At 60.0% G+C, this 23,695-nt stretch overlaps 1 protein-coding gene across 5 annotated transcripts in view; it reads left to right on the top strand.

The window, feature by feature from the left end:
* TP73 (tumor protein p73) overlaps window positions 1-23,695 on the top strand; it is an 81,186-nt gene that overhangs the window by 23,232 nt on the left and 34,259 nt on the right. For 3 of the 5 annotated variants that reach the window (XM_061382953.1, XM_061382955.1, XM_061382954.1), the window contains 2 exons: window positions 9,610-9,706; window positions 10,052-10,172. In XM_061382953.1, the coding sequence (XP_061238937.1) occupies window positions 9,639-9,706; window positions 10,052-10,172 (189 nt within the window). In that variant the 5' untranslated portion in view covers window positions 9,610-9,638. Of the gene's footprint in view, window positions 1-2,291; window positions 2,386-9,609; window positions 9,707-10,051; window positions 10,173-17,456; window positions 19,915-23,695 lie in introns of those variants that run through there. The other 2 variants (XM_061382956.1, XM_061382957.1) reach the window with 2 other exon arrangements.

The following is a 23,695-nucleotide window of genomic DNA, read 5'->3' as shown; positions in this document are numbered from 1 at the left end:
GGGGGTGGTGGGCAGACTCCCGTCCAAAGGCTGACTCCTTCCCACTGAGTATCGGGGCAAGAGCTATTATAGGTGGAGGGAGGGGGCTACATGTGGAAACAGCACAGTCAGCTCTGACAGTCATCTTGAAATTGACCACACGGTGGTGATCAATGACATCAGTGTCATTTTGATTAAGTACAGTTAGTCTTCAGTTCCAGGTCAGTTTGTTTCCATTTCTTGAGGCCAGTTCTGTTTTTTTTTGTTTTGGCATACATCTTAGTTTCCCCTAGGGATCCAGCCCGCACCCCCTGCAGTATAAGTGCAGAGTCCTAACCACTGGACCACTGGGGAATTCCCTGAGGCCAGTTCTCAGAAGAGTGGCAGCTTATGTCATGGCTACAGTCTGGTCTTCGTGTCGTTGACTTCTTCCACCTGGTGGGGGTACAGGGGTGGGGTGCATGAGCCTACATCCGGCCACTGGGGGGCCATCGGATGAGGCAGGAGCAGGGAGCCTGGCTAAAAGGCTGCTGTACTTATGGGGCAGTGGTGAGGGGATCTGGGTTGGGGTGGCCCCGTCAGGGGGAGCGCTGGATTCCAGATCCACGTGAAGGCACGGCTGGAGGTGGGCAGTGGGATGGAGGGCCCAGGATGCGCCCAGCTGCCGTCCATTCACAGCCACCTCGGCTCTCATGTGGGCCACGCCACGACCGAGAGCTCAGACACCTGCTCTGCTTGAAGCATCTCCTCCATCCTCTCCAGCCTCGTGAGGCTCCCAGCCCTGCAGCCACCCGCCTCCTGGATCCCCTCCCTGTCCTCTCTGCTATCTGAACCTTCCTCACTGACACCCTCGCTTCTGCTCCCACTCTTCTCTCCCAGCCCCCCGACAGGTGGCTGGATGCTGCCATGGAAGCCCCCTTGGCGGTGGTGCAGTTGGGCTTGGGGCACCATTCCAGCTGCCCTTGACCTGCCCCTTCTTAGACCCAGGACCCCCCAACCAGTGTGAGGTCATTCCCTCTGCCCCCCACACTGTGCCTTCTTAGAGAAAACTTCTCCCCACCAGTGCCTGTGCCTCTGACACCCCACCACTCCCCACCTACAAACTTGCCTGCCCCCGTTCTCCAGGCTGGGCAGGAACTGAGACTTCTCCGTTGTTCCTCTGCCCCTGGGGTCCAGCCTTTGAACTCCAAGCTGGAATCCATTGCTTGCCTCCAGCAAGTGTCCGTTACCCTGGGATGGCACATCAGCTTTCTGCTGCCCTGGGGTGCTGGGTCCCATCCATTGCTCTGCAAGTGCCTTGTTTTTAGAGAGAGAAGTGAAGAGAGGGCCCTGTAAGCGAACCAGGGACAGGGCAGCGGCCAGACCTGGCCTCTGCCTGGGACCAGGGCAGTTTTTTTCCTCCCTGTCTGCTGCTACTCTAACCCTCAGGACCCACTGGTCCATTACAGCTCGCTCCGGGATCTCGAGCTCTTCATCCGTGCCTGTATCAGAGCCCTGCTGAGTACTCAGGCTCTTCCTATGCAGCACAGGAAGCAGGCTCAGAATGGGCAAGACACCTGTCTGGGGTCACACAGCTGCCAAGCAGAGCGGCAGAGTGGGGCTAAGTGGACAGAGGGGGCCGGGGGCCGGGAGTGTGGTAGGCAGTGTAGAGCTACAGAGCAGAAAGCCAGGGGACAGGGACTGTGTGTCCTGGTCTGACCTGCACATGCTGGGATGGGAGGAAAACCATGGGCAGGTCAGCGGAGGGTGGCGGTGGGGCCCGGATGTGGGTAGGGCCTCTGCATGAGGGTGAAGAAAGAGGGGTGGGCGAGGGACTTCCCAGTAGCGTGCCGGTGGGGCTGTGTGGGTGGCAATGCAGGCTGGGGAGGGAGTTGGGCCTCCTTCGCTCCCCTCCTAGAAAGGCCAGGCTGAGGGCAAGGTCAAGAGCCAGCTGACTGGGTTGGAGCTGTGACCAGCCGTGTGCCCTTGGGTGAGTGACCTGACCTCTCTGCACGTTCCACGTCACTGCACGGGCCTGCTGGGACATGGGGGGGCTCAGCCATCCTCTGGCATTTCTTTCTTTGTTTGGCTGCAAGAGTTTGTCCACCGGGAAGCTGGTCATGGCAGCCTCTCTGGTGGAGCGGGGGTGGGGTGCCCCTGGGTCCCCGACACTCAGCTTGGCCGAGCACCTCTCCCAGCAGAGGTCTGGGTGACTCCAGAGCCGCGCAGCCCTGGAGGATCTCGTCGGCCATTTCCTTCCAGAAGTGCGTGAGGCTCACGTGGTCAAAGGGCTGCTGCCCAGCTCCTGGCCTCACGTGGGTACTAAGCCAACCGTTAGATTCAAACAGAAACTGCCGGGCAACCTCAGGGTGCTCCAGGCTGGCCCAGGTGCGGAGGGAGGCCATCCTGCCCCTGGCACCAGCAAAAGTAAGAGGCCCGAGGGATGAGAGGCGGCGGGGCTGGGGGATTCCCGGGCCGCTCCCAGGCTCGGCCTCCCCCGCCTGCCTGGGGCCCCAGCCCAGGAGGGAGAGAGGGTGGCTTAATCGGGCAGCTCCAGCTGTTTTCATATTTCACAAGCGCACCCTGCCCCAGGGTGGGGAGGCTAAATTTGTCTCATCAGCAGCACTGGGCTCCCCCCGAGCGGAGCCGAGAGGGAGCAGGGAGCCACCCCAGGGTGATGGAGCCGCGGCGATGCCCTCCTCCCTGGCCCTGCAGGCTCCGTCTCTCTCCACAGGAGGCCCAGGTGCCACCCTGGCCAGCCCCGGCTGAGGGTCCTGTCTTGTCCTGACCGCACCCCACCCCCTGCTGGGCCAGCGGGGACAGAGGCTATCCAGCCTCCTGTGGCCACGTGGCCCGGTGCGGGCGGGAGGGGCAGGTGAAGATGGCCGCTGCCCATGCTCCCTGAGGGCGACACGCTTCCGGCCACCATTCCAGGTGGGACCCCTGTCCTGGCCCCACTGGCCTAGGGCAGCCTGTTCCGGGGTGGGTGGCTGGGTCTACAAGGGGCCCCTCAGCTCCGAGGGCCCAGGAGGCTGGGCACTGGGTGTCCTTCAGGAATTCTGTTGGGCTGCTGCCCAGGGACAGCGCCATGTCACGGCAGGGCCTCCTGCGTGATGGCCGCCTGACCCCTCTGCCCGGGTACGGGGACTTATGGGCGCTGGGATGTTCTGGGGTTCCCTCAAGACAAGCCACAGGGTATTGGAAGGGGCTGGGAAGGCCCCTGGGATCCCTCCTGTGATGGTGTAGGTTTATCTGCCCCTTAGATTTCAGTCCATCTACGTTTATGGAAATAGCCAGGGATAGAGCCACAAGAAGAACCAGTGTGTGACTGAGGACAACCGGGATGGATTGTTTTGGGGAGGGGACAGGGAGGGTTCTTCGGGTCTTTTCCCTCTAAAGTGACCGGGCTGCACCCACTCCCTGAACGCTGTGGGGAGGGCATGTGCTCCAGTTGTCCCTCCCTGTGCCCAGGCCAAGTGTCCACACCCACCATAGGTGGGTGGGGGCCCCCTCTATGAATGGGGTGTCCCTTCCGAAGGGTCACAGGGGCCCCAGTTTATGGGCCTTGGTTCTGGAGCCCTGGGCAGGGGCCGGTGGAGGGAGAGGAGAGGAGAAGCCCAAGGCCTTGAAGTCCTGCCGACCAGCGAGGCTGCTCTCTGGGCCGCACAGGGCTGTGTGTGCTCTGCCACCAGCCAGGTGATGGGGGCAGGATAAGGCTCATTCTGATCTGGAGTCAGGGAAGTCAGCAGCTTCTTGGAGGAGGCAAGGCCTGGCCTGGCAGGACCAGGGTGGGGTAGGGAGTGGACAGGGGACCAGGGCTGAACGTGGAGGCAGCCCTGGCTGGGGTGCATGGGGACGGGGCTGGGAGCCCAGGTCAGGCTGTCACTCTCGCTGGGATTTTGGAGGATGAGGTCAGAGGGTTGAGCTCCTGAAGGAAGAGTTAGCCCCCTAGGGCCTCCAGCTTCCACCAGCCTGGGGCAGAGGGGCTATGCGCCTGGGGCAAAGCCCTCAGGTGTTTTTGGGTGGGGAACAGAGTGGGGTTCTTTGGGTCTTTCCCACCTGGGCTGCAGCTGGGACCCTTGGTAGCTTGGGGCACGTTTCTTGGACCTCTGAGACCTGCCCAGGGGTGGCAGTGTGGGAGCCTGCTGGCCCCGGCAGCAGCTAGCTGGCTTCTCCCCTGCAGCACCGGGCCTCTGGGCTGGAACCTTTTCTGCTGGGGGGCACTGCAGGATGTGGGGCCACGTCTCCTCCCCCAGGTGGCTCTCAGAGACCTCGGGGAGTCCCCAAATGAAGTTGTTAGGGCGTGGGGCTGTGTCTCCACTCAAGCCTGGGTTGAAGTCTCTGGGCCACCAGCCCCCACCCCTCAGAATCACAAATATTCGCTGGAAATTCCTTGAGGTGAAGTGGTTTTGGGGGCCACAGCCCACAGTCGGGGGTGTCTGAGCATCGGGCCAGCTGCCGTGAGAACGGGCTGCAGTCTGCCCTTCTCACGCTGCCGTGACTGCAGCTTCCCCTGGCCGGGTGCTCAGGGATTCCTTGAGTCCAGCCCCTACCCACGCCGCTCCCCACCCTCTCGCGTCCATGTCTCCAACCTTGAGCAGGACTGGACTCCTCTCGTTGTGACAGGATGCACTTCCTTTCCAGAGAAACTTCAACTTGATGGCAAAGCAGAGCTGCACACCATGCATTTGTGCCCTGTGGCATCACTGCTACCACCTGGGGGATATCATCGGAAGTTGGTCTCTCCCCCCTACATGCGATTTTTAACATAATTTGCATCATTTGCAAAAGCAGTTTCCATTGTGAGCACATTTCCAGATTTGCAGAGTGTGTCGGGGAAATTGGATTTAATTTGCAGGAAGTGGTTTTAGAATTGCTTTCTTTCTCTCATGCCTGCGAACCTTGGCCACTTTGGCCGAAATGCTGCTAGTGGGTAAAGGGAAAAGATCATCCCTGCCCAGGGGAGAGGGTACCGTGCCCATCGAGCCCAGGGCGTTCTGGCGGGGTGGGCAGATGGCCTGAGGCCAGGCATCAGTGTTGCCTCTTCCTCACGCCCCAGCTCCTGCCTGGGTGGCGGGTGGTCCCCAACACCTGTAGATACTAGGTCGGCAGCTCTGTCACACGTAGCCCAGTGCAGCCAGCTCTTCTGAGTTTTCCAAGGATGTTGGAGATCTGGGTGCTGCGTGACTTCCTGGGTAGAGTCCCCCTGGATCCTCTGAGTCAGGCAGGGCAGGTTTCTGGACCCATTTTGCAGGTGGAGAATCAGCGTGGGAATCACCCTCAGAGACTGGCGCCATCTTCGGGTTGGCAACCAAAGGGGTCCCCCCAGTGGGCCAGGTGGGCCTATATGATGCTTTCCCTTTTGGCAGAGGGGTCTATCCCAGAATCTCTGTGAGTCCCGGGGTGCTGGCTAAAAGTGGACATGGAGCCCTGCATTTGGGGTGTATTGGGGGCAGATGCAGCAGGATCTGCTGAAGACAGTGGAGTTTGGTGAGCCTGAACCTCCTCTTCCTTCAGGAAGGCTGAACTGTCTAATCTGCAGTCCTGGTGATGAGGGCTGGGGTGGGACCCCTGCAGCCTCCTGCTTCCCTAGAGGGCTGGGCACCTGCAGGTCTGTCCTGAGCCAGAACTGGCCTGCGTGATGGGGCAGGCGCCTCTGACCCCAGCAGCTTGGGGTGAAGCAGGGGGTGTGGTTAGGAAAGATGCTGGTTGTGTTGCCCAGGGTGGGGACTCTCTGTCCCACCTCCTGGCTGTTCTTAGGGGGAAGCAGGTGTATAAGCGTGGGGAGGGGGCTTCGGGGAAATTCCCAGTGCTGATGTACTACCCCAGGTGCTGGGCAGCGGGAGTTGCTGAGAACCAGGACTAGGCTCCGGGAGAGAAACTGTCTTAACTTTCACGTAACTGGCAGAGTGACATATTCCTGACATTCTTGGTGGTGCCGATTTCCCCCCAACATACTACCCCAGGCTCCTTCTCTGAAGTTCAACATTTCTTTATTGAGGTGAAACTCACACAACATAAAACTAAGCCCTTTGCAGCAAGCCTTGCAGTGGTGTTTGGCTCGTTCACAGGGCTGAGCAACCGTCACTCGGTCTATTTGCAGCGGTCACCCCACCCCCCACCCCACCCCACTCCAAACCCGCCCTCAGTCCTTGCAAACCACCAAGTGGCCTTCCGCCTCTGGGGATTCACCTTCCTAGACGTTTCGTAAGACACATGACCGCTCACTCAGTGTGAGGTTCTGAGGGCATAGTGATGTAGCTGGTGTGAGAGATCATCCTTTCCATAGAGTGAAACTGCAGCGTGTGGACCTACCAGGGCTTCCCAGGCCGTGCTGGTGGTAAAGAGCCCGCCTGCCAATGCAGGAGACGTAAGAGACTCAGGTTCAGTCCCTGGGTCGGGAAGACCCCTGGAGAAGGAAATGGCAACCCACTCCAGTTTTCTTGCCTGATGAATCCCACGGACAGAGGAGCCTGGCGGGCTGTGGTCCATGGGGTTGCACAGAGTTGGACATGACTGAAGTGACTTAGCACACACACAGGTGAACCTACCAGGACTGTTTATTCATTCATCTGCTGACGCTCCTGGGGGCTATTTCCACATTTCCCCTGTTGTGGGTGCTGTGACCAGAGACAGCATCTTGCTGTCCACTTGCTGCGTGACGTTAGTCAAGGCATTGTCATCTCTGGGCTTAGTTGGGCCATTGGCAAAATAGAGGGGGTGGGACCAAATGTCCTGGGCCAGTTGAGTCTCGAGCTGGCACAGCCTGCCACACCAAGAGGCCACCCTGACTGATCTCTGCTCTCCCAGAAAGGACCACCCATGGTGAGTGGGTGACGGTGGGTTTCCACCCAGTTTCAGCTTGGCGGCCTGTTCCACGCCTGCTCCAGCCAGCGCATTCTGCTTCCTACCAACTCTACCCTGTTCTGAGTTACCTCATGGCCAACTCCAGGCCTTACTGGAGCTGCACTGGGTTTTGGACAGCTTAGCCCAGGATGGGAGTGACCTCCCCAGCACAGAAAGCATGCCAGTGAGTGCTGGCCAGCCCCTTGTAAAAACTCTGTGGATCATGTGCTAAAGGTTTGAGATGGAGTGGGCAGGAGGCATGACTAAGTTACTTTCCAGCTCTGAGAAGGCCACTTGTTATCCCCGCACTTTCAGCTGTGCTGTGTGACCTTGGCAGGTCACATAACCTCTCTGAGCCCCATCTCCTGAGACGGAGTGGAACCGTCTCCGAGCCTGCTGGGGAGTTGATTTGTGGCTGGCACTTTCCAAACCACTTGTTCCGGCCGCCTTCACTTGGCCCCACCTTAACCTTCCCCACCCAGCCCCTCCCAGCTCGTGCCACTGCCCCAGGGACGGTGGCCTGGCACGTGGCAGCCCCAGGAACATGCCACAGGCCTCAATCAGGGCCCACTGCCTGGGGACAGACAAAGCAACAGATTGCAGGCCCCACCCTTCCTCCCCTGACGGCTGTGGGCAGGTCCAGGCCTGCCCGCTTGGGCACTGCCAGGAGATGGCCGAGCTGACTCCTGTAGCCCCTTGCCAAGAACCTGGAGGCCAGCCCAGGGGAGACGTCGCCTGGGCCTCGGTGGGGGCAGTGGGCAGAGTGGGCTCTGGTTTCCCTGCCCCTTCCTCCCTGAAGAACAGGGATCCCAGATGTGCCTGGCATGGCCACTGCCGTGGTGACAGGGCTGCTTTGGGTGTAACTGGGGCATGGGTTCTCTCAGGAGGGGTGGTGGTGGGGACAAAGGCCAGCAGACACGGGGCTGGGGCCCTGAGCCCTTGGCATCTCCTGTGAAGGGAGGCCATTCATGCCGTGACCCCCCTCCAGTGACAGAGCAGATTCTCCACCTCGGCCTTGGTGGCTGCCTCACCGGGTTGGCATTGCTGTTGCATCCAGGCTGCCAGCAAGGATCCCACTACAGAGGTGAAAGACTGCCCAGCCCTGCAGCAGTTGGGCACAGCCAGGCTCCTACCCGGGCCTCGGCTCCAGCCTCGGGTGGGCCCTGCACCTACCCTTTCTTGAGGGGGACACAGAATCTGAGCCGTCACTGGCTGCTGGGGCATCAGGAGCCCGGAAACCTGGCTTGAGTCTCCCCCCCAGGCTAAACCTAGAGACACAGTTCATCATAATAATGACCACTCGTGTTCCAGTGTAACTATGACCCAGACACAGCAGAGACTTTATCTTCATGTTTTGTTTTTATTTTTTAATTTAGTTTTTATTGAAGTATAGTTGATCTATACTTCCCTGGTAGCTCAGAGGGTAAAGAACCCACCTGCAATGCTGGCGACCTGGCTTCGATCCCTGGGTTGGGAAGATCCCCTTGAGGAGGGCCACTCCGGTTTTCTTGCCTGGAGAATCCCCATGGACAGAGGAGCCTGGTGGGCTACAGTGCATGGGGTCACAAAGAGTTGGTCACGACTGAGTGATTAAGCACACAGCACGTAGTTGATCTACAATATTGAGTTAATTCCTGGTATACAGCAGAGTGACTCAGTTATACACATATATACATTCTTTTTAATATTATTTTCTGCTACAGTTTGGAGAAGACAATGGCACCCCACTCCAGTACTCTTGCCTGGAAAATCCCATGGATGGAGGAGCCTGATAGTGGAGGAGCCTGATAGGCTGCAGTCCATGGGGTCGCTAAGAGTCGGACACGACTGAGCGATTTCACTTTCACTTTTCACTTTCATGCATTGGAGAAGGAAATGGCAACCCACTCCAGTGTTCTTGCCTGGAGAATCCCAGGGACGGGGGAGCCTGATGGGCTGCTGTCTATGGGGTCGCACAGAGTCGGACACGACTGAAGTGACTGAGGAGCAGCAGCAGCAGCAGCAGCAGCTGCTGCTACCGTTTATCACAGAATATTGGTATAGTTCCCTGTGCTGTACAGTGGGACCTTGTTGTCCATCTATTTTAGATACAATGGTTTACATCTACTAACCCTAAACTCCCCATCCCTCTCCACCTTGGTAATCACATGTCTGCTATCTATGTGTGTGAGTCCATTTCTTCTCTCTTCTTTCATTCTTTATTATTATTTTTTATTTGGCTGGGCTGGGTCTCTGTTGCATCGTGGGGCTTCTCTAGTTTTTCAGCGTGCGGCTGAGTACTTGCAGTGTGTGTGGACTTAGCTGTGGCCCGTGGGACTTTTGTCCCCCGACCGGAGACTGAACCAGACCTCCTGCACTGGGATCTCGTAGTCTTAACCACCAAGAAAGTCCCCCATGAGTCTGTTTTGTAGACAAGTTTATAACTTATACACGTAACTGATACCCTATGGTATTTGTCTTTCTCTTTCTGACTCACTTCACTTAGTATGATCATCTGGCTGAGACTTGAAATCAGTGCTCCCAAGGGGCCTTGCAGCAGCCCCATGAGGGGGTGCTGTCATCATCCCCGCTTCACAGTTGATGGCTCTGAGAAGGTCTAAGGCCATGCTGCCCCCACCCCTGGGTCTCGATTTCCACCCCCAGAAAGGGTAGGATGAAAGGAGCGGTGGGTGGGGGCCTGCACCAGGACCCAAGGGTGTCCCCGAGTGGTCGCCATTGGCCCCCCTGCCACTTGTGCTTGAGGACGCTGGCCAGAGGGCTCAGAGGCACCCTCCCAACCCACCCTCTTGTTCTCTCCTCTCGCAGAGTGAGCTGCCCTCTGCCTGTGCTGGAAGATGTCCCAGTCTACCCAGCCCGCCGCCGCCGATGAGGGGGCCACGTTCCAGCACCTCTGGAGTTCTCTGTGAGTGTCGGGCCCTGGGCAGGGTGGAGAGGGTTGGGTAGGAGCTGCTGCCCTGGGCTTCCTCCTGGAGTCGCAGGCTCCACAGTCTGGGCTTCTTCCTCTGGCCAGCCGTCCAGAGGGCTCCGGGCAGGGAGAGGTCCAGGGGACAGAGCCTGTGGGTGGCCACCTCCTTGGTACTCACACCAGCCCTGGAGAGGCTGGTGGGGCAAGGAAGCTGGGGATTCTGAGAGCTGAGGTTAGGGGAAGGAGCAGAGGGGCAAGGGGAGGTGCGGGCTGTCCTCACGCTCTGGGCCTGGGCGGTCTGGGCTCACCGCTCCGCTGTCCGCTATGTCTTCCTCTGTCTAGGGAGCCGGACAGCACCTACTTTGACCTTCCCCAGCCAGGCCAGGGGAATGAGGAAGTGGCGGGTGGTGCAGAGGCTGGCATGGATGTCTTCCACCTGCCGGGCATGACCACGTCTGTCATGGTGAGTGGGGCTTCCCTCTGCAGGGGACTCAGGCTGGGGGTGGTGAGTGTGAACTGTCTCGGGAGCCTGCAGAACCAGAAGGCAGGCTCGCAGGTACCCAGTTTCCTCTGTGTGCTTGTTAGCACATTTCAGATCACAAAGTAGAAACTGGATCAGCTCATGTAACTGTCAGTCCAGGGGTACGAAGCTTTTCAGGCCTGGCTGGATCCAGGTGTAGCGAGACCTTCGGGTATGGCTGGATCTAGGTGTATGAATGAATTCAGGCATGGCTGGATCCAGGTGCTCAAACAGCTGCCTCTTGTTCTCTTGCTTTGCCTCCCCCATGGTAGATTTGTTCTTAGGCAGTGTCTCCTCTTACGGTAGAGGCTCCAACAGCAGCACTCTCCCTATGGGGAAGGACCTTCTTTGCCCAGAATCCAGCACGTCCATCTCTGAATATGTCATGTGTCTATTCCTGAGCCATCCCTGTGTCATTGATGACCTGGGTGCCCTGAAGCAGGGTCAGGATGGAGTGGAGTATTGTGGGCTCCCCCACCACAGGCGCTAACTTATGGGAAAGAGGCCCCCGAAAGGGATGGAGCTGCTGTTTCCAGAGGAGGGAGGCGGGAGCGGGGTTGCAGGAGCACCCAAGGCCCTGACACCTGCTTGTCTTGCTATGTCTCAGGCCCTGCCGCACTGGGTGGCCCTCTTGGCTGGAGGCAGGGCTGTGGTAGCTGGCCATACTCCTGCCAGGCATTGGGGTTCCAGGAGGTGGGGGGCAGGCAGGACACAAGAAGGGTGTGTAAGGACCCCCAGCCCTGGGGAAGCCTGGCAATGCCCCAGAACCCCGCCACGGTCACCTCCTCGGCATAGTGTCTGCTGGACCTGGGGCTGCTGAGTTCTGTCTGTGGGCTCGCTGCCCAGGGCTCCCTCAGGTGGGCACCTGTCTCAGGACCTTTGCTACGAGCACGAGGGAAGCACCTGGCTCGGATCTCAGGTGGCCTTGGACCGCAGTGGATGGAAGCAGGGTTCTGGTTGCTGGCCAGAGACTGAGATCGGGCTGTGGCAGTGAGAGTGCTGAATCCTAACCACTAGACCAGCAGGGACCAGTGGCCAGTGATGAGGCCCTGGCCCGTCAGCTGTGTGGAAATGAATTCCCACAAAGATGGAAAGTAGTGAAAGCAGAAAAGTGCTTACTAGGAGGAAGAGGGTACATGTGAATAGACACAAGGGAGAGTGCTGCGCCCTCATGGGGGTTTGAACCACTTTTATGGGGCGTTTCTTGCGGGTTTCCTGTGGCCAGTCATCATGCTTTACCTGGTCCTGAGTCCATGATTGGGTTATCTCAGGGTCCCCCACGTGTCTGGAGGCTCAGAAGGTCAGGAATCTGCCCATAATGTGGGAGACCCAGGTTCGATCCCTGGGTCAGAAAGATCCCCTGGAGGAGGGCATGGCAACCCACTCCAGTATGTCTGCCTGGAGAATCCCACAAACAGAGGAGCCTGGCAGGTTACAGTCCATGGGGTTGCAAAGACTCGGACATGACTGAGAGACTCACTTTCACTTCCTCCCATGTGTGTGTGCACATCTTTTAGCCAAGATGGATTCTAGCGAAGAGGCCTGTGGGGGGATTGACATCACACACTGTGGGGTGACACCCCTTCCCTTTTTGATCTCCAGGGAGCCTTTCTTAGCATATGTAGTTGGAAACATCTCCTTGACCTCGAGAAAGAGGACTACGTTGTCTTCTGTGTCTTATCTGGGCAGGGCTCAGCTCTGCTCTCTCCTGCTATTTGTCCCCTGGGGACGAAGCCCAGCTGCTCAGCCTCTGTGCTCAGCTCTGCTCTCTGGGGGCTCCATGGACGGCCACCGGCCTCACACAGAGCAGCATGAGGGCCTTGGGGCACCAGTAGCAGGCCCAGGGCCAGGGCACATGTGGGAGGTGGGGCCAGGAACTCTGGAGGCAGAGCCTTCCTCCTCCCCAGAGACCCCTCCAGGAGTTGGAGCTCGTATCCCAGCACACAAGCCTTTGAGAATAGTGGGGGTGGGGGGCTCCAGTCAGGGGACTGAGCCAGGGTGAAAGGGCAGCAGGGGAGGAAGGGTCCCTGTGTTCTTTGTTGTTGTCCATCTCTGATGCTGAGCTGGCCCAGGGCCCACTGGCCTGAGTGGGACAGGGGAAGGTACCTGCTCGGACAGTGGCAGCCAGGACGGGTTGGGGGTTCAGGGGGCAGCGAGACCCTGTGACATCGTTGCCTCTGAGGAGCCCCTCAGGCTGGACTGGAGGAATCTGCCTGCTCAGCCTAGCCTCCTATCTCTACCCAGGAGACTGTTGGGGCAGACACAGCTGTTGTATTCCCATTTTACAGGTGAGGAAACCAAGGCAGATGCTGGGAAAGGGTAGGCCTGTGCTGGGCCAGGTAGTGCCATCTTGTCTGTTCAGACCCTTCCTGGTCGGCCAACACCTCCCCAGGGGCCAAGGGTCCTGACCTCTCACTTCCAGGTCCGCCCCTCCTGGACATTTGCATCCTTCATAAATGGGTGGGTCTCAGCCTGTCAGTAGTGATGCTCTGGGTTATAATGCTCACCTGAACCCTACTACCTGCCTTGCAGGGGGTAGGGGAGAGTGGAAAAAGAGAAGACTGGTGGCTTTGCCTGTACTGGGGCCCAGGATGGGGTGCCTAGGGATTGGGCCTCCACTCTTTACTGGTGAATTTATTATTATTTTATTGGAATGATCTTTTATTATATTTGGCTGCATCAGGTCTTACTTGTGGCACACGGGATCTCTGTGAAGGTGCATGGACTCCCCAGGTGTGCTGTGTGGGCCCAGTAGTTATGGCCTGAAGGCTCAGTAATTGTGGTGCTCGGGCTCAGTAGTTGTAGCCTGAAGGCTCAGTAGCTGTGGCCTGTGGGCTCAGTAGTGGTGGCACACGGGCTCAGTAGCTGTGGCACGCAGGCTCAGTAGTTGTGGTGCGCGGGCTCAGAAGTTGTGGCCTGAAGGCTCAGTAGTTGTGGCCTGAAGCCTCAGTAGCTGTGGCCCGCGGGCTCAGTAGCTGTGGCCCGTGGGCTCAGTAGCTGTGGCCCGTGGGCTCAGTAGCAGTGGCATACGGGCTCAGTAGTTGTGGCCTGAAGGTTCAATAGCTGTGGCCAGTGGGCTCAGTAGCTGTGGCCTGAAGGCTCAGTAGCTGTGGCCCGTGGGCTCAGTAGCTATGGTGCTTGGGCTCAGTAGCTGTGGCCTGAAGGCTCAGTAGCTGTGGCCCGTGGGCTCAGTAGCTATGGCGCTTGGGCTCAGTAGTTGTGGCCTGAAGGCTCAGTAGCTGTGGCGCTTGGGCTCAGTAGTTGTGGCCTGTGGGCTCAGTAGCTATGGCGCTTGGGCTCAGTAGTTGCGGCCCGAAGGCTCAGTAGTTGTGCGCAGGCTCAGTAGTTGGGGCGCATGGGCTTAGTTGCCCCACGGCATGTGGAATTCTAGTTCCCTGACCAGGGATTGAACCTACCTTCCCTGTGTTGCACCCCAGATTCTTAACCACTGCACCACCAGGGAAGTCCCTTTCCTGGTGAATTTAAAATCCAGCAGTGGAATTAAAGCATGGCAGGGAGATGTGGGGTCACTCCAAGACCCATTGTCTGGTCACCCAGGGCTTTCTGAGATGGGGCTGTCAGGGGTGGGGTGGCTGGGCTCTTGACTCAGTTGTGTAGTTGGTGAGGTGTTTGTTGTTGGAGATTCATGTCTTTGAAGTGGGTGCCTCAGCTACCCAAAGCCGTGTTAGGGCTTACACCACAATCAAAAAGCAGACACCCGCCCTCTACACACCTTATGGAGCAACAGGAGCTGCCACTGAGCTCCAGGGTGGGAGGACCCCTGAACACGGTCTCCTAAGAGGTCTATCTCCAGAATTCCATGAGCCCCGCCTCCTAGCTACCCAGCTCATGCCTTTGAGGGTCAGCAGGCCTGGGAGACCCTGACGACCCAGCATCAGGAGAGGCCAGTTCTAGGGTCCTGTGGGGGTGGGACACCTCTCTCCAGGGAGGATGTCTGATGCTGGCAGGTCTGGGCTGGCTGGAGAGGACTTCCCTCACAGCCATGGGGCAATGAGGATGGGATCCCCCATCTCTGCCAGCAAGAGGACTGAGTCTGGCAGGTAGTAACAGGCCTCTTAGTAAAAGTCCTACGGGTTCCCAGAGGGCATCTGGGGATACTTGGAACCATGCTTGCCCTGGCTGGGGGCAGGGGTGGGTGAGGGAAGCCAGGACCCTTTTGAGTGCCTCATCCTGACCCCCGGCGGCCATCCTGAGAGCAGAGACTGGTCTAGGGGCTGGCTTGCAGCCCAGCCTCACCCTCATGCAGCCTGACATCGCTCAGAGGCAAAGATGGGACTCAGAGATGCAGCTGGACAGCTGACTGTAGAGCCCACTACCAGGCTGCATTGTGGAAGGGCCGATGCCCGAGTTTTCTGGGGGCCCGGAGGGGCCCACAGAGCCCAGGGTGCTGGCAGGGAGCCCCACAGAGCTGAACTGGGCGCTGTTAAAGTCCAACCTGGAAACCGATCCCTCTGGCCAGAACGCAGCCCCTAGGACAGTGCTGCTGAGGGTGGGGACCTGCTGATGCCGGGGTGGGCGGTGTCCTGAGTGCCTCCTCCACCCCCACCCATCTGCACGTCCACACCCTCATCAGGGAAAGCCTGGGGCTAGGGCAGTGAGTTTAGCCCTCAACTCTAGGTTGGTGACAGGTCAGGTGCTCCCCAGGCCAGGCCTCAGGTCACAAGAGAGCAGCGGCTGCACAGTCAAAAGCTTTCATCTCTGCCCACCCTGCAGTTGTGACTCAGGCTCCGTGTAAAGGCTTGTGCACTTGAGCACATGCACATGTGCATGCGCGCGCACGCACACACACACACACACACACACATGCCCCCAAGCGCTCCCTCTGGCCTCTGGCCTCTGTGACAGTGGGCACCAGCACCCCATCCCCAGGCTCTGGGGCCACCCCCTTCTCTGGGTTGTGGGGCTCGTCCATCAAAAGATGAGGCTTAGGCAGTCCTGGCGTTGGGGGCCCTGGGTCCCAGGGTGGTACCTACTGTGGTTGGGGGCCCTGGCTCTCCACCCACCTTGGCTGCCCTGGTGAACAGGCTGACTTCTTCCTGCTGGACTAGAGGTACCTGAGCAGCACCCCGGCTCTATCAGGAGACGGACCACAGGGACCCACGGGTGCCCCACCCACTGCGTCAGTGGCCGGTGTTGACAAGCAGGGTGGGCAGGGCCTCACCTGAGGAGCCAGTCTGTACCAGGATCGACTCCCCCACGTCTCTGAGCCTTGGTGCCCTCACTTGTGGAGCTGGGGTGACAGGCTGCCTGGGGCCCCAGCAGAGGCTCCCCCAGCCCTGTGGGGCCTCCGACCACCCTCCTGCCACGCTGGGCAGCTGAGGAAGCTGAGTCAGGCAGTTAAAGGGGAAGGGCCCTGGCGGGAGCAGTGGGCCCCTAGCCTTGGAGGAGCCCCAGAGCACAGATTCCTGGTGGACACCCCGAGGTTGCTTCAGGAAGGGTCCAGGCACCATGGGGCCGAGATGTGCAGAGGTTGGGGTCTCGGAGGTCCCATACCAATCCCACATCTTCTTTGCTTGGAGTTATTTGACCCTTTGGGTCTCAGTTTACTTGTCTGTAAAATGGGTCAATGCAGATCTAAACCATCAGGGTTTTAAGGATGACTGCTGGTGCCCAGCCTGTAAGAGGGTGTGACAGACGTTAGATGTGATGGCGACACCAGGGATGAAGCCCGAGTTTGAGAAAGCCATTCTGTCTGGAACCTGGAACAGTGGAGCCAGGGAGGGCCCGGGAGCAGCTGCCCCCAGCCCCAGAGCCTGCGGTGCCTAGGAAGGACCAGTGCCCCGGGCCCACCTTAGGGGCCCTTTGGTGGGGCTCTTGCCCTGGGCAGTGGCCTCCAATTCTAGTCCGTGCAGAACCTGAGTGACTCACCCGAGACATAGGGCTCCACCTTCTCCAAGAGGAGAGAGGGGAGCACCTGGCCTCCTATGGGCTTGAGAGGAGGGCGGCACAGAGGGCATGAGCATCGAGGTGGCCCGTAGGCCCTGGGCAGGTGCTGTGACGAGGGGAAGCTTGTAGGGTCTCCTCTGGTCCTGGAGGCCCACTCCCAGTCTGTGTGGAGCACGGACAGGATGAAGCCCCCCGTGGTGCATGCCTGTAGGGCCCAGAACAGGCAGCGGCCGTATGCACCCTGTGCCGCGTGTGGGCCTGGGCTTTGGGTGGTCCTGGCCTTCTGATTCTCGGTGTCCCTCAGGACAAAACAGGGGCAGCGCTCTGACTAGCTGTGAAGATGCACGGAAGGGGAGCTCAGCTGATGCTGAGGCTGGCCCTGACCACCCCTCCCCCGTCTCCCCCACCCATCCTCCCAGCATCTGGGAGCCTCCTGGGCTAGCTGCCCATGCCTGCCCCCTGCCTGCAGCCCTTCCTGCCTCTCCTGGTGCCTTTGTCTGGTGACAGCTGTCATGGACCGTGGAGGGGGTGACATTTGGGGGCTGATCCACCCCGGAGCCCTGTTGCTCCTCCTCAGGTGCCCAGCAAGCTATGCAAGGGAGACGCCAGGGTTAAAACCTGCAGACTCTTGGGGGCTTGAGACCCCAGCACTCACCCGGGACAGGCCTTCCTGGCCTGGGGAGGGGGCCTAGGAGGAGGAGGGGTGTGTGCAGTCCCCGGAGCAGGAACTGTCAGGAGCGGGAACTGAGCCGGCCCCCAGAAGGGGTCAGGTGGGCAGAGGGAGGGCCTCATGTCCGGAGGAAGGGCCAGGAGCTCGGGGGCAGGGAGCCCCCACCAGCCCTTCCTTAGACTTCAGTAAGAAGACCCTCTGAGTGCACAGCCAGCCGCCAGGTCACTACCTCCTGGGGTAGGAGGGCGTGGGGGACAGAGCCACCTGCCTGTGGGTGGTCTGGAGGGATTGAGAGGAGTGGGACCCTGAGCTGTGCCCTTCTGGTGACTCACCCGTTCCTGCACAGGTGCGCCAAGCAAGAAAATACCCCCATCTTGCTGCTGTAAGTGTGAGGAAGTGGTTGGTGGGGCAGAACCCCCAGTGAGTTAAATTCAGAAGAGCAGGTGCCGAGGGCCCCGGGGGTGACCTGGGAGGCCAGAGCTGGCATCTGAGAACAGAGCTAGAAGGAGTTCCTGGGGGCAAAGGCCCAGGTCCCCCGGTCATATCCCCAGATGGTCAGGACTTTGGATACATGCACAGGAAGTGGGTGATGCTTTGGGGCAGGTGAGGAGCCTGGCACTTTGAGAGCTGAAAACGCTCTCATTCATCCTGGGACTCCCAGTCCTGCCTGGGCTCAGGCCACGGCGACAGTGCTGGTTCTCGGGCCCCAGGTGTCCCCGCAGTATGGGTAGGGTGTGGCCCCTCTGCCTTCAGGGCTGCCACCAGGGCTCAAGAGAGGAGACCTTCAGACCCGACCCTGCCTTGCACTGGGCAGCCTTTGGTCCAAGGTACATGGTGGCTAGCTCCTCCTAGGGCCTGCCTGTATCCTGAAGGTCTGAGTGAGGTTGAAGCTGCCCTCCAGCCATCCTAGTGGCCCAAGGTCCTTCGGGTCCCTGGCCTTTCTCTCCCCGAGGTCTTCAGCCACCTGCTCATTCCCCTGGTGTATTAGTCAGCTGTGCTGTGTAGCCAGTCCCCACCTACAGAGGGGCTTAAAGCAACACACGTCTATTGTCCCACAGGTTCTGTGGGTAGGGAGTCCTGCATGTCCCCCCACTGGGCCCCCTGCTCAGGGCCCCACCAGCTGCACTCCAAGCATCAGCCAGGACTACCGTCGTGTCTGGGGCTGGGACCTCCTCCGGGCTCTGGTTGTTGGCAGAATTCAGGTTTAAATTCTTGTTGGCTGTTGACCCAGGGCTGCTGTTCTCAGCTCCCAGAGACCAACTGCCGCCCCACTCCGCGCCGTGGTCCCTCCCATCCTTGGCTCCTGAGGCCATCAGGACGACTGCTCCCTAATTAGGTCAGGCCCACCTGGAGAGTGCCACTTTTGATCAAAAATTTCCCAGTGTCTCACAATACCCTGTGGGGATGGGGGCTCAACCCCAGCCCCCTCCCCCTACTACCTGTCTCTGTGTCCCTCCATCCAGCCACCTGCCAAGCCCCCAATCCTCTTGGGGGCAAGCCTGAGTGCACCCACAGGAACCTCAATGACTGATAGCTGCCCCCAGTCCCTGGCCTTCATGCCTGCAGGCATCCTTGCCAGAACTTACAGCCTGGGCCCCACTGCAGCCCCACTTCCTGAACACCAGTCTATACCTCAAAACCTCGATTTTCCTCGATTGTCTCATTATGAGTGATGGATGCCTGTGTATTAGAAGTAACAGCCACACCCACCCAGAGCCCTGGGGTTCAGGCCAAGGGTGCTGAGCCATGTTTCTGGCTAAAGCCACCAAGGCCCACAAGAACCTGAGCCAGGGGCTCCCAGCCCAGACCCTCGGGGGTGGCACTGGCTACACGTCCTCTGCCTGGGCTCCCCCTTCCCCTCCTGCAGAGGACCTGGGGGGCTGGACGTGCTGATGGGCTCCTTGGGCCGAGCCTCCCTCTGTGTAGCCCCTACCACTCCCAGTTCCCCAGCATGTAGCTAGAACAGGCCAGGAGTGGGATTTTAAGCTCTCCTTGCTGGGGGAAGCAGCTGGGTTTGGGGGTCTTGGAAGCTTCACATCTCCTTTCACATGGTTTGGGCTCAACTGACCTTCTAGGGAGGATCCTGGCCCCTATGCCAGGGGCAGCTTTGTGCCAAAGATGGTTACATTAGAATGCATGGTTCCTTCAGAAGGGAGAGGTGGTGATCACCGCAGAGCCCCCGGGTAGGCAGATCCCCGTCTCCGAGCCCCTGGCAGTGCCGAGGGCAGTGCCATCCAGTCCTGTGGTGGCAGCGATGGAAGTACTCCTCCTTCTGGACCACGTCCCTCTGATTCCGGGGCCCCGACAGCAGCAGGGGCATGGCCAGAGACAGCCTGGGCAGGGTCTGTGGTGCAGGCTGGGCTGCACTGGGCCACACCCTGCTGCTCTTTCTGTTGCCAGGCTCCCTGTGGGGTCCCAGGGGAGCGCAGTCACCCCGTGTACGTCTCATCTCCGCTCAGCCCTTTGGGGCGGCCCCAGGGGACCACCATGTTCCCTGAGCAAAAGTAAAACTCACTGAGCCCCAGGCGCTGGGGCCAAGGCACCATCTCTTCCCTTCGGGGTGGCCTGGCTTTGCCTTTTGAGGTCTCGGGGGCCCAGACTGGCCCCCCAGTGCTCTGGAATGGAGGCCTGTGGCCCCCACGGCCTCCTGCAGGCAGCATCTCAGAAGGAGCCGAGTGCAGCCCCATTATGGAGCTGGCCTGCGGCTCCGCATGCCACCCCCTCCCTGCGCAGCCTCCTTGGTGTGGTCCGACCCAGCAGTGGGCAAGCTGAGGCCTGCCCTGGACTTTGATGAACAGTCATGAGGAATAAAGGGGTGGGCCGCCCGTTTTGTTGTTAGATGCAGCTAGCTGACAGCACTGGGGAGATGGAGAGAGCCAAAGTGCCCCTGGCCAGCCCACATGCTCCAGAGCATCCCTCGCTTCTAGTCCCCTAGCCAGCGAGCTTCTCCACCTGGTCCACCCTGCCCTGCAGCTGCACCCCTGCCCCCAGCCCCCCGGCCACCCAAGCCCATGCCTCGCCCCGCAGCACGCCAGCTCCCCGGCGTGTGCAGAGCCCCGCGCGCCCGCCATGCTGTTCGTCAGTGACCCCATGCAGCACTTCGCCTCGGTAGGTGCACCTCCTGGGTCCTTTGGGTTGACTGGGGTGCCTGTGTCTGTCCTTCTCGGGGGGCCTTGGTGGGGCTTTCGCCTGGTGGAAGAGTCACTGGGCATTCTCTTGCCTGTCCCCCCTCGTCCCCCTGGTCGGGCACTTGCTGCGAGATGGGGTGCCGCCATCCAGGGGGAGCAGAGGCAGGAGGGAGGTGCCGGCCCATCCTGGAGATGCCCTGGGGACAAGTGCCCGCTAGCGGGGCAGAACCAGTAGCCAGGAAGAGGAGGGTGGGTGGGTGTCTGGTCAGCTAGTGGCCCAGCCATGAGATGTGGGGTTTGCCATGCTCCCCAGCTTTGGACTGTCTGAACTCGGAGTCTGCCGCGCTGCCCGCCCAGCCCTGCCTCCGGCTGCAGGAGCTCAGCATACCCTGGAGGTTGTCTTTGCTCCCGGGACTCGGGCTGTTAGGCTGCCACCACCTGCTCCCAGGTCAAGAGCATCCTCACCTGGGACACTGCTCTATTGGCTGTGGTGACAGGGTGTTTCCTGGCAGCTGAGTTTGCAGGTCAGGGGATGGCCACAAGCTGGCCTTGAGGCCATCCTATCGCCCTTCATGAGGGCCGTTGGCCGGCAGAGAGAAGGACGGGTCTGCAGCTTGTGCCTGGCCCCTGTGTCCTGAGCCCTGGGGACTGGGGCTCATTTCCAGACGTGCTGGGTCCCCGGGGCCAGTAGGCACCAGGCTGCTAATTGAGCAGGTGGACGTGGGGCGCAGCGGCTCCCTCAGGCCTTTCTCCTGCTGGGGAGGTGGATGCAGTGGGGTCCGTGGGTACTGTGTGCCCTGTGGGAGACCCAGCAGTGGGCAGAGGGGTGGGGGAACAGCTGGACAGAGTCCAGGTGTCCCCAAGCTCTGTGAGCGGAGGACAAGCGCCGTGTGCAGAGCCACAAAGACCTACAGGTTCTCAGTCATGTGTGTGCGTGCAAGTGTTTGTGTGCGTGTGTCTGGGCATGTGTGTGCGTGCAAATGTTTGTGTGCGTGTGTCTGGGCGTGTGTGTGCACGCAAATGTTTGTGTGCGTGTGTCTGGGCGTGTGTGTGCACGCAAGTGTTTGTGTGCGTGTGTCTGGGCGTGTGGGTGACAGTGGGTGTATTCGCTATTCGCACTGTGTGTTGGGACAGGTATATGTGTTTGTGCCTGCAGGTAGGTGTCCCCAGGAGACCATGGCAAGAGTGATGTCATGGGTGTGGCCCAGGAGGGGTGAAGGGTATGTGACCTTTCTATACAGCCTGACCGGGCATTGACACCATGCTCCCACATCTGGAAGCTCCCTGGTGTCTCCACATCTTTGGTGGGAACTTTTTATCTGAAATCTGGCCCTGAGAAAGGGCAAAGCCCCATGTGGCCACAGTTAGAGTCCCATCTCTGCTCACTTCACCCACCAGCCCCTGTCACTGGGCTCAGACAATGGGTTCCTGGGGAGCAGCCCCACACCCCAGACTGTCCATGCAGATGGTGAGTGAGCTGGGAGGGGCAGTCTCCTGCTGCCCAGGGTCTGTTGTCACACGCAGAACTTAAGGTAGAGCCTGGAGTCCCAGGCTCTGGAAGCCAGTGTCCCTGCCCAGCCAGCTGGGGAGCCCCTCGGACACAGAGGACTCTGGTACAGCCTGTCCTCTTGCATGAAGTGGGTGTCACCATGTAAGTCAGCTGAGGCTGCAGCTCATTGCCTTTTGAGAAGGCGGAGGCATGGTGATGCGGGGCACAGACCCTGGTTCTGGGCCATGGAGCGCCGCCTCCCTGCAGGAGCTGTAGGTGGTGGGGAGGGACCCCCTGGCATCCTCCCTGCTGCTGCTGCCCTGCCCTGGGGACCAGCAACGCCAACCCTGTCATTGCCTGGCCTCCTTGCAGACCGAGGGTAGCCGTGGGCCATCTGTTCGTTCATTAGGTCAACAGGTGCCCAGAGCAGCTCTGGTGGCAGGTGGGGGCCTCCAGAGCCCCTTCTGGGGCCAGGGAGCTGGGCTGGGTGGTTCTGATTTGTAAAAGTGCCTCCGCTTCCGTCCCGGGGGAGCTTACCTCCGATCTACTCACTGTATGCAGAGGGGAAGTGGTATGAACACTCGGGGTTGAACTGGAGGTCATGTGGTCGCTCCTGTGGTTATCAGGAGCCCACTGGCCAGGAAGGAAGCATGGAGCTGTTGGGGCGCCCACTTGGTCTCCTGGGGGACCCGCCTTTCTGAGCTCTGGTTCTGATGCAGCGGCCTGCAGCCCTGTGCCGGTGGGTGACCCAGGAGGGCACATGTCTGACTCCCTGCTCCCTCCTACCGCCCATGGGTCAGGCAGGGCTGGACAGCCCCCTGCCATGGCCCATTTACTGGGGTCCTTCAGCTGATGCCGGGGTGGGGTTGGTACTGGTCAGAGCAGCCTTTCCCTCCTGCAGGGACCAGTAGCTCACAGAGAGGAAGGAGCTGAGGGCCCATGGGGTGCCTCAGATGGGACGAGCTCCGTTACCACCCGGATGGTCCCATAGTCCTTCAGGTGGGTGTCCAGGGGCCCCACCCAGCTGCCTCCCAGGCCCCTGTTTCACTGTGTATCAATTTAGACCCTCACAGCATGAGACGGGCATGTTGGACGCCACTGGCTCCCCTGTGCCTGCCTCTATTGATGGGCCCAGGTCCACCTGGTCTGCAGGTTATGGAAGGCCGGCTCCTGGGTGACTGGGTCACTGTCCTGGGGGCCAGGCCCAGGATAGGGTTTGTAGGTGTGTGCTGTGTGCTGGGCAGCATGGGAGGGCACAATGCCTGAATCTCTCGTGTATCCAGGAGCAGGGTCGTCCCCACCCCCCAGACAAGACAGCTCCTACAGGAAGGGCAGCCTTGGACAGGAGGGCTCAGGAGGGAAAGGCCAGTCAGGGCGTTAAGAAATATTAGCTGAGAGCCTACTGCCTCCCCAGGCACACCGGGCACACCAGAGGAGGACGGGATCCCTCCTGAGTTCTAGAAGCAGCCCCATCTGCAGTGCTGAGAGCAGACCACAGGAGGGCAGGGCGAGGCTGGGAGCCACGGGAGACAGATGGAGAGCAGCGCAGGAGCCTTGGACCCGGAGGGAGCAGGGGAAGGGCTGAGAGCCCTGGGGTCCTGGACAGGGCTGCTGATGGGCTTGAGGTTTGGACCTAAGTGACTGGGTGAAGGGAGTCGGCATTTATGCAGCTGGGAAGCTGAAGAAGTGAGATTTAGGGTGAAAGTAAGCGTTCTGCTTTGGCTGTGTTGTGTGAGACGCGTCTTGGCCACTGTACAGGTGAACAAGAGGAGAAACAGGAGTAGAGTTTCTGAAGCTTTGGGAGGAAGTGGGAGGGGATGTCCGGTGGGGCTGAGGGCCGAGCAGTGCCACCCCGATGCCTGGGACCTGAGACACGGAGCAAGGAGGAGATGGGGAGGTGTCGGGAGGCGGCCAGCTGAGGGGGGCTTTGGAGATGACCTTCGGAATAAGGGCAGGAGAGGCACTGAGAAAAAGGTCCAGGCTTCTTGAACCTTACAGACGGGAGGACAGTGCAGAGTCTGAGTCTCGGACTGAAAGAGCCGCTTGGACACCTGGGGCAGGTGTCCCGAGTGCTGGAGGGTCTGGGCAGAGATGCCCCTGGGGAGCCCAGGGCATCAGGGTGGGCGGGGCTGCGCGCTGGAGACAAGCCGGCCGCTCCCCTGAACCTCCCCAAACTGGAGCTGAGCAGAGGGAGAGACTCTGCCAGGAAACAAAAGGGGCAGCCTGGGAAGGGAGCGGGGTGGGGAAGGCTGCTGAGGGCGGGGTGGCCAGG

This window comes from Bos javanicus, chromosome 16, assembly GCF_032452875.1.
Source record: "Bos javanicus breed banteng chromosome 16, ARS-OSU_banteng_1.0, whole genome shotgun sequence".
Taxonomy (NCBI): domain Eukaryota; kingdom Metazoa; phylum Chordata; class Mammalia; order Artiodactyla; family Bovidae; genus Bos; species Bos javanicus.
This window is presented reverse-complemented; position numbering and strand designations above follow the sequence as displayed.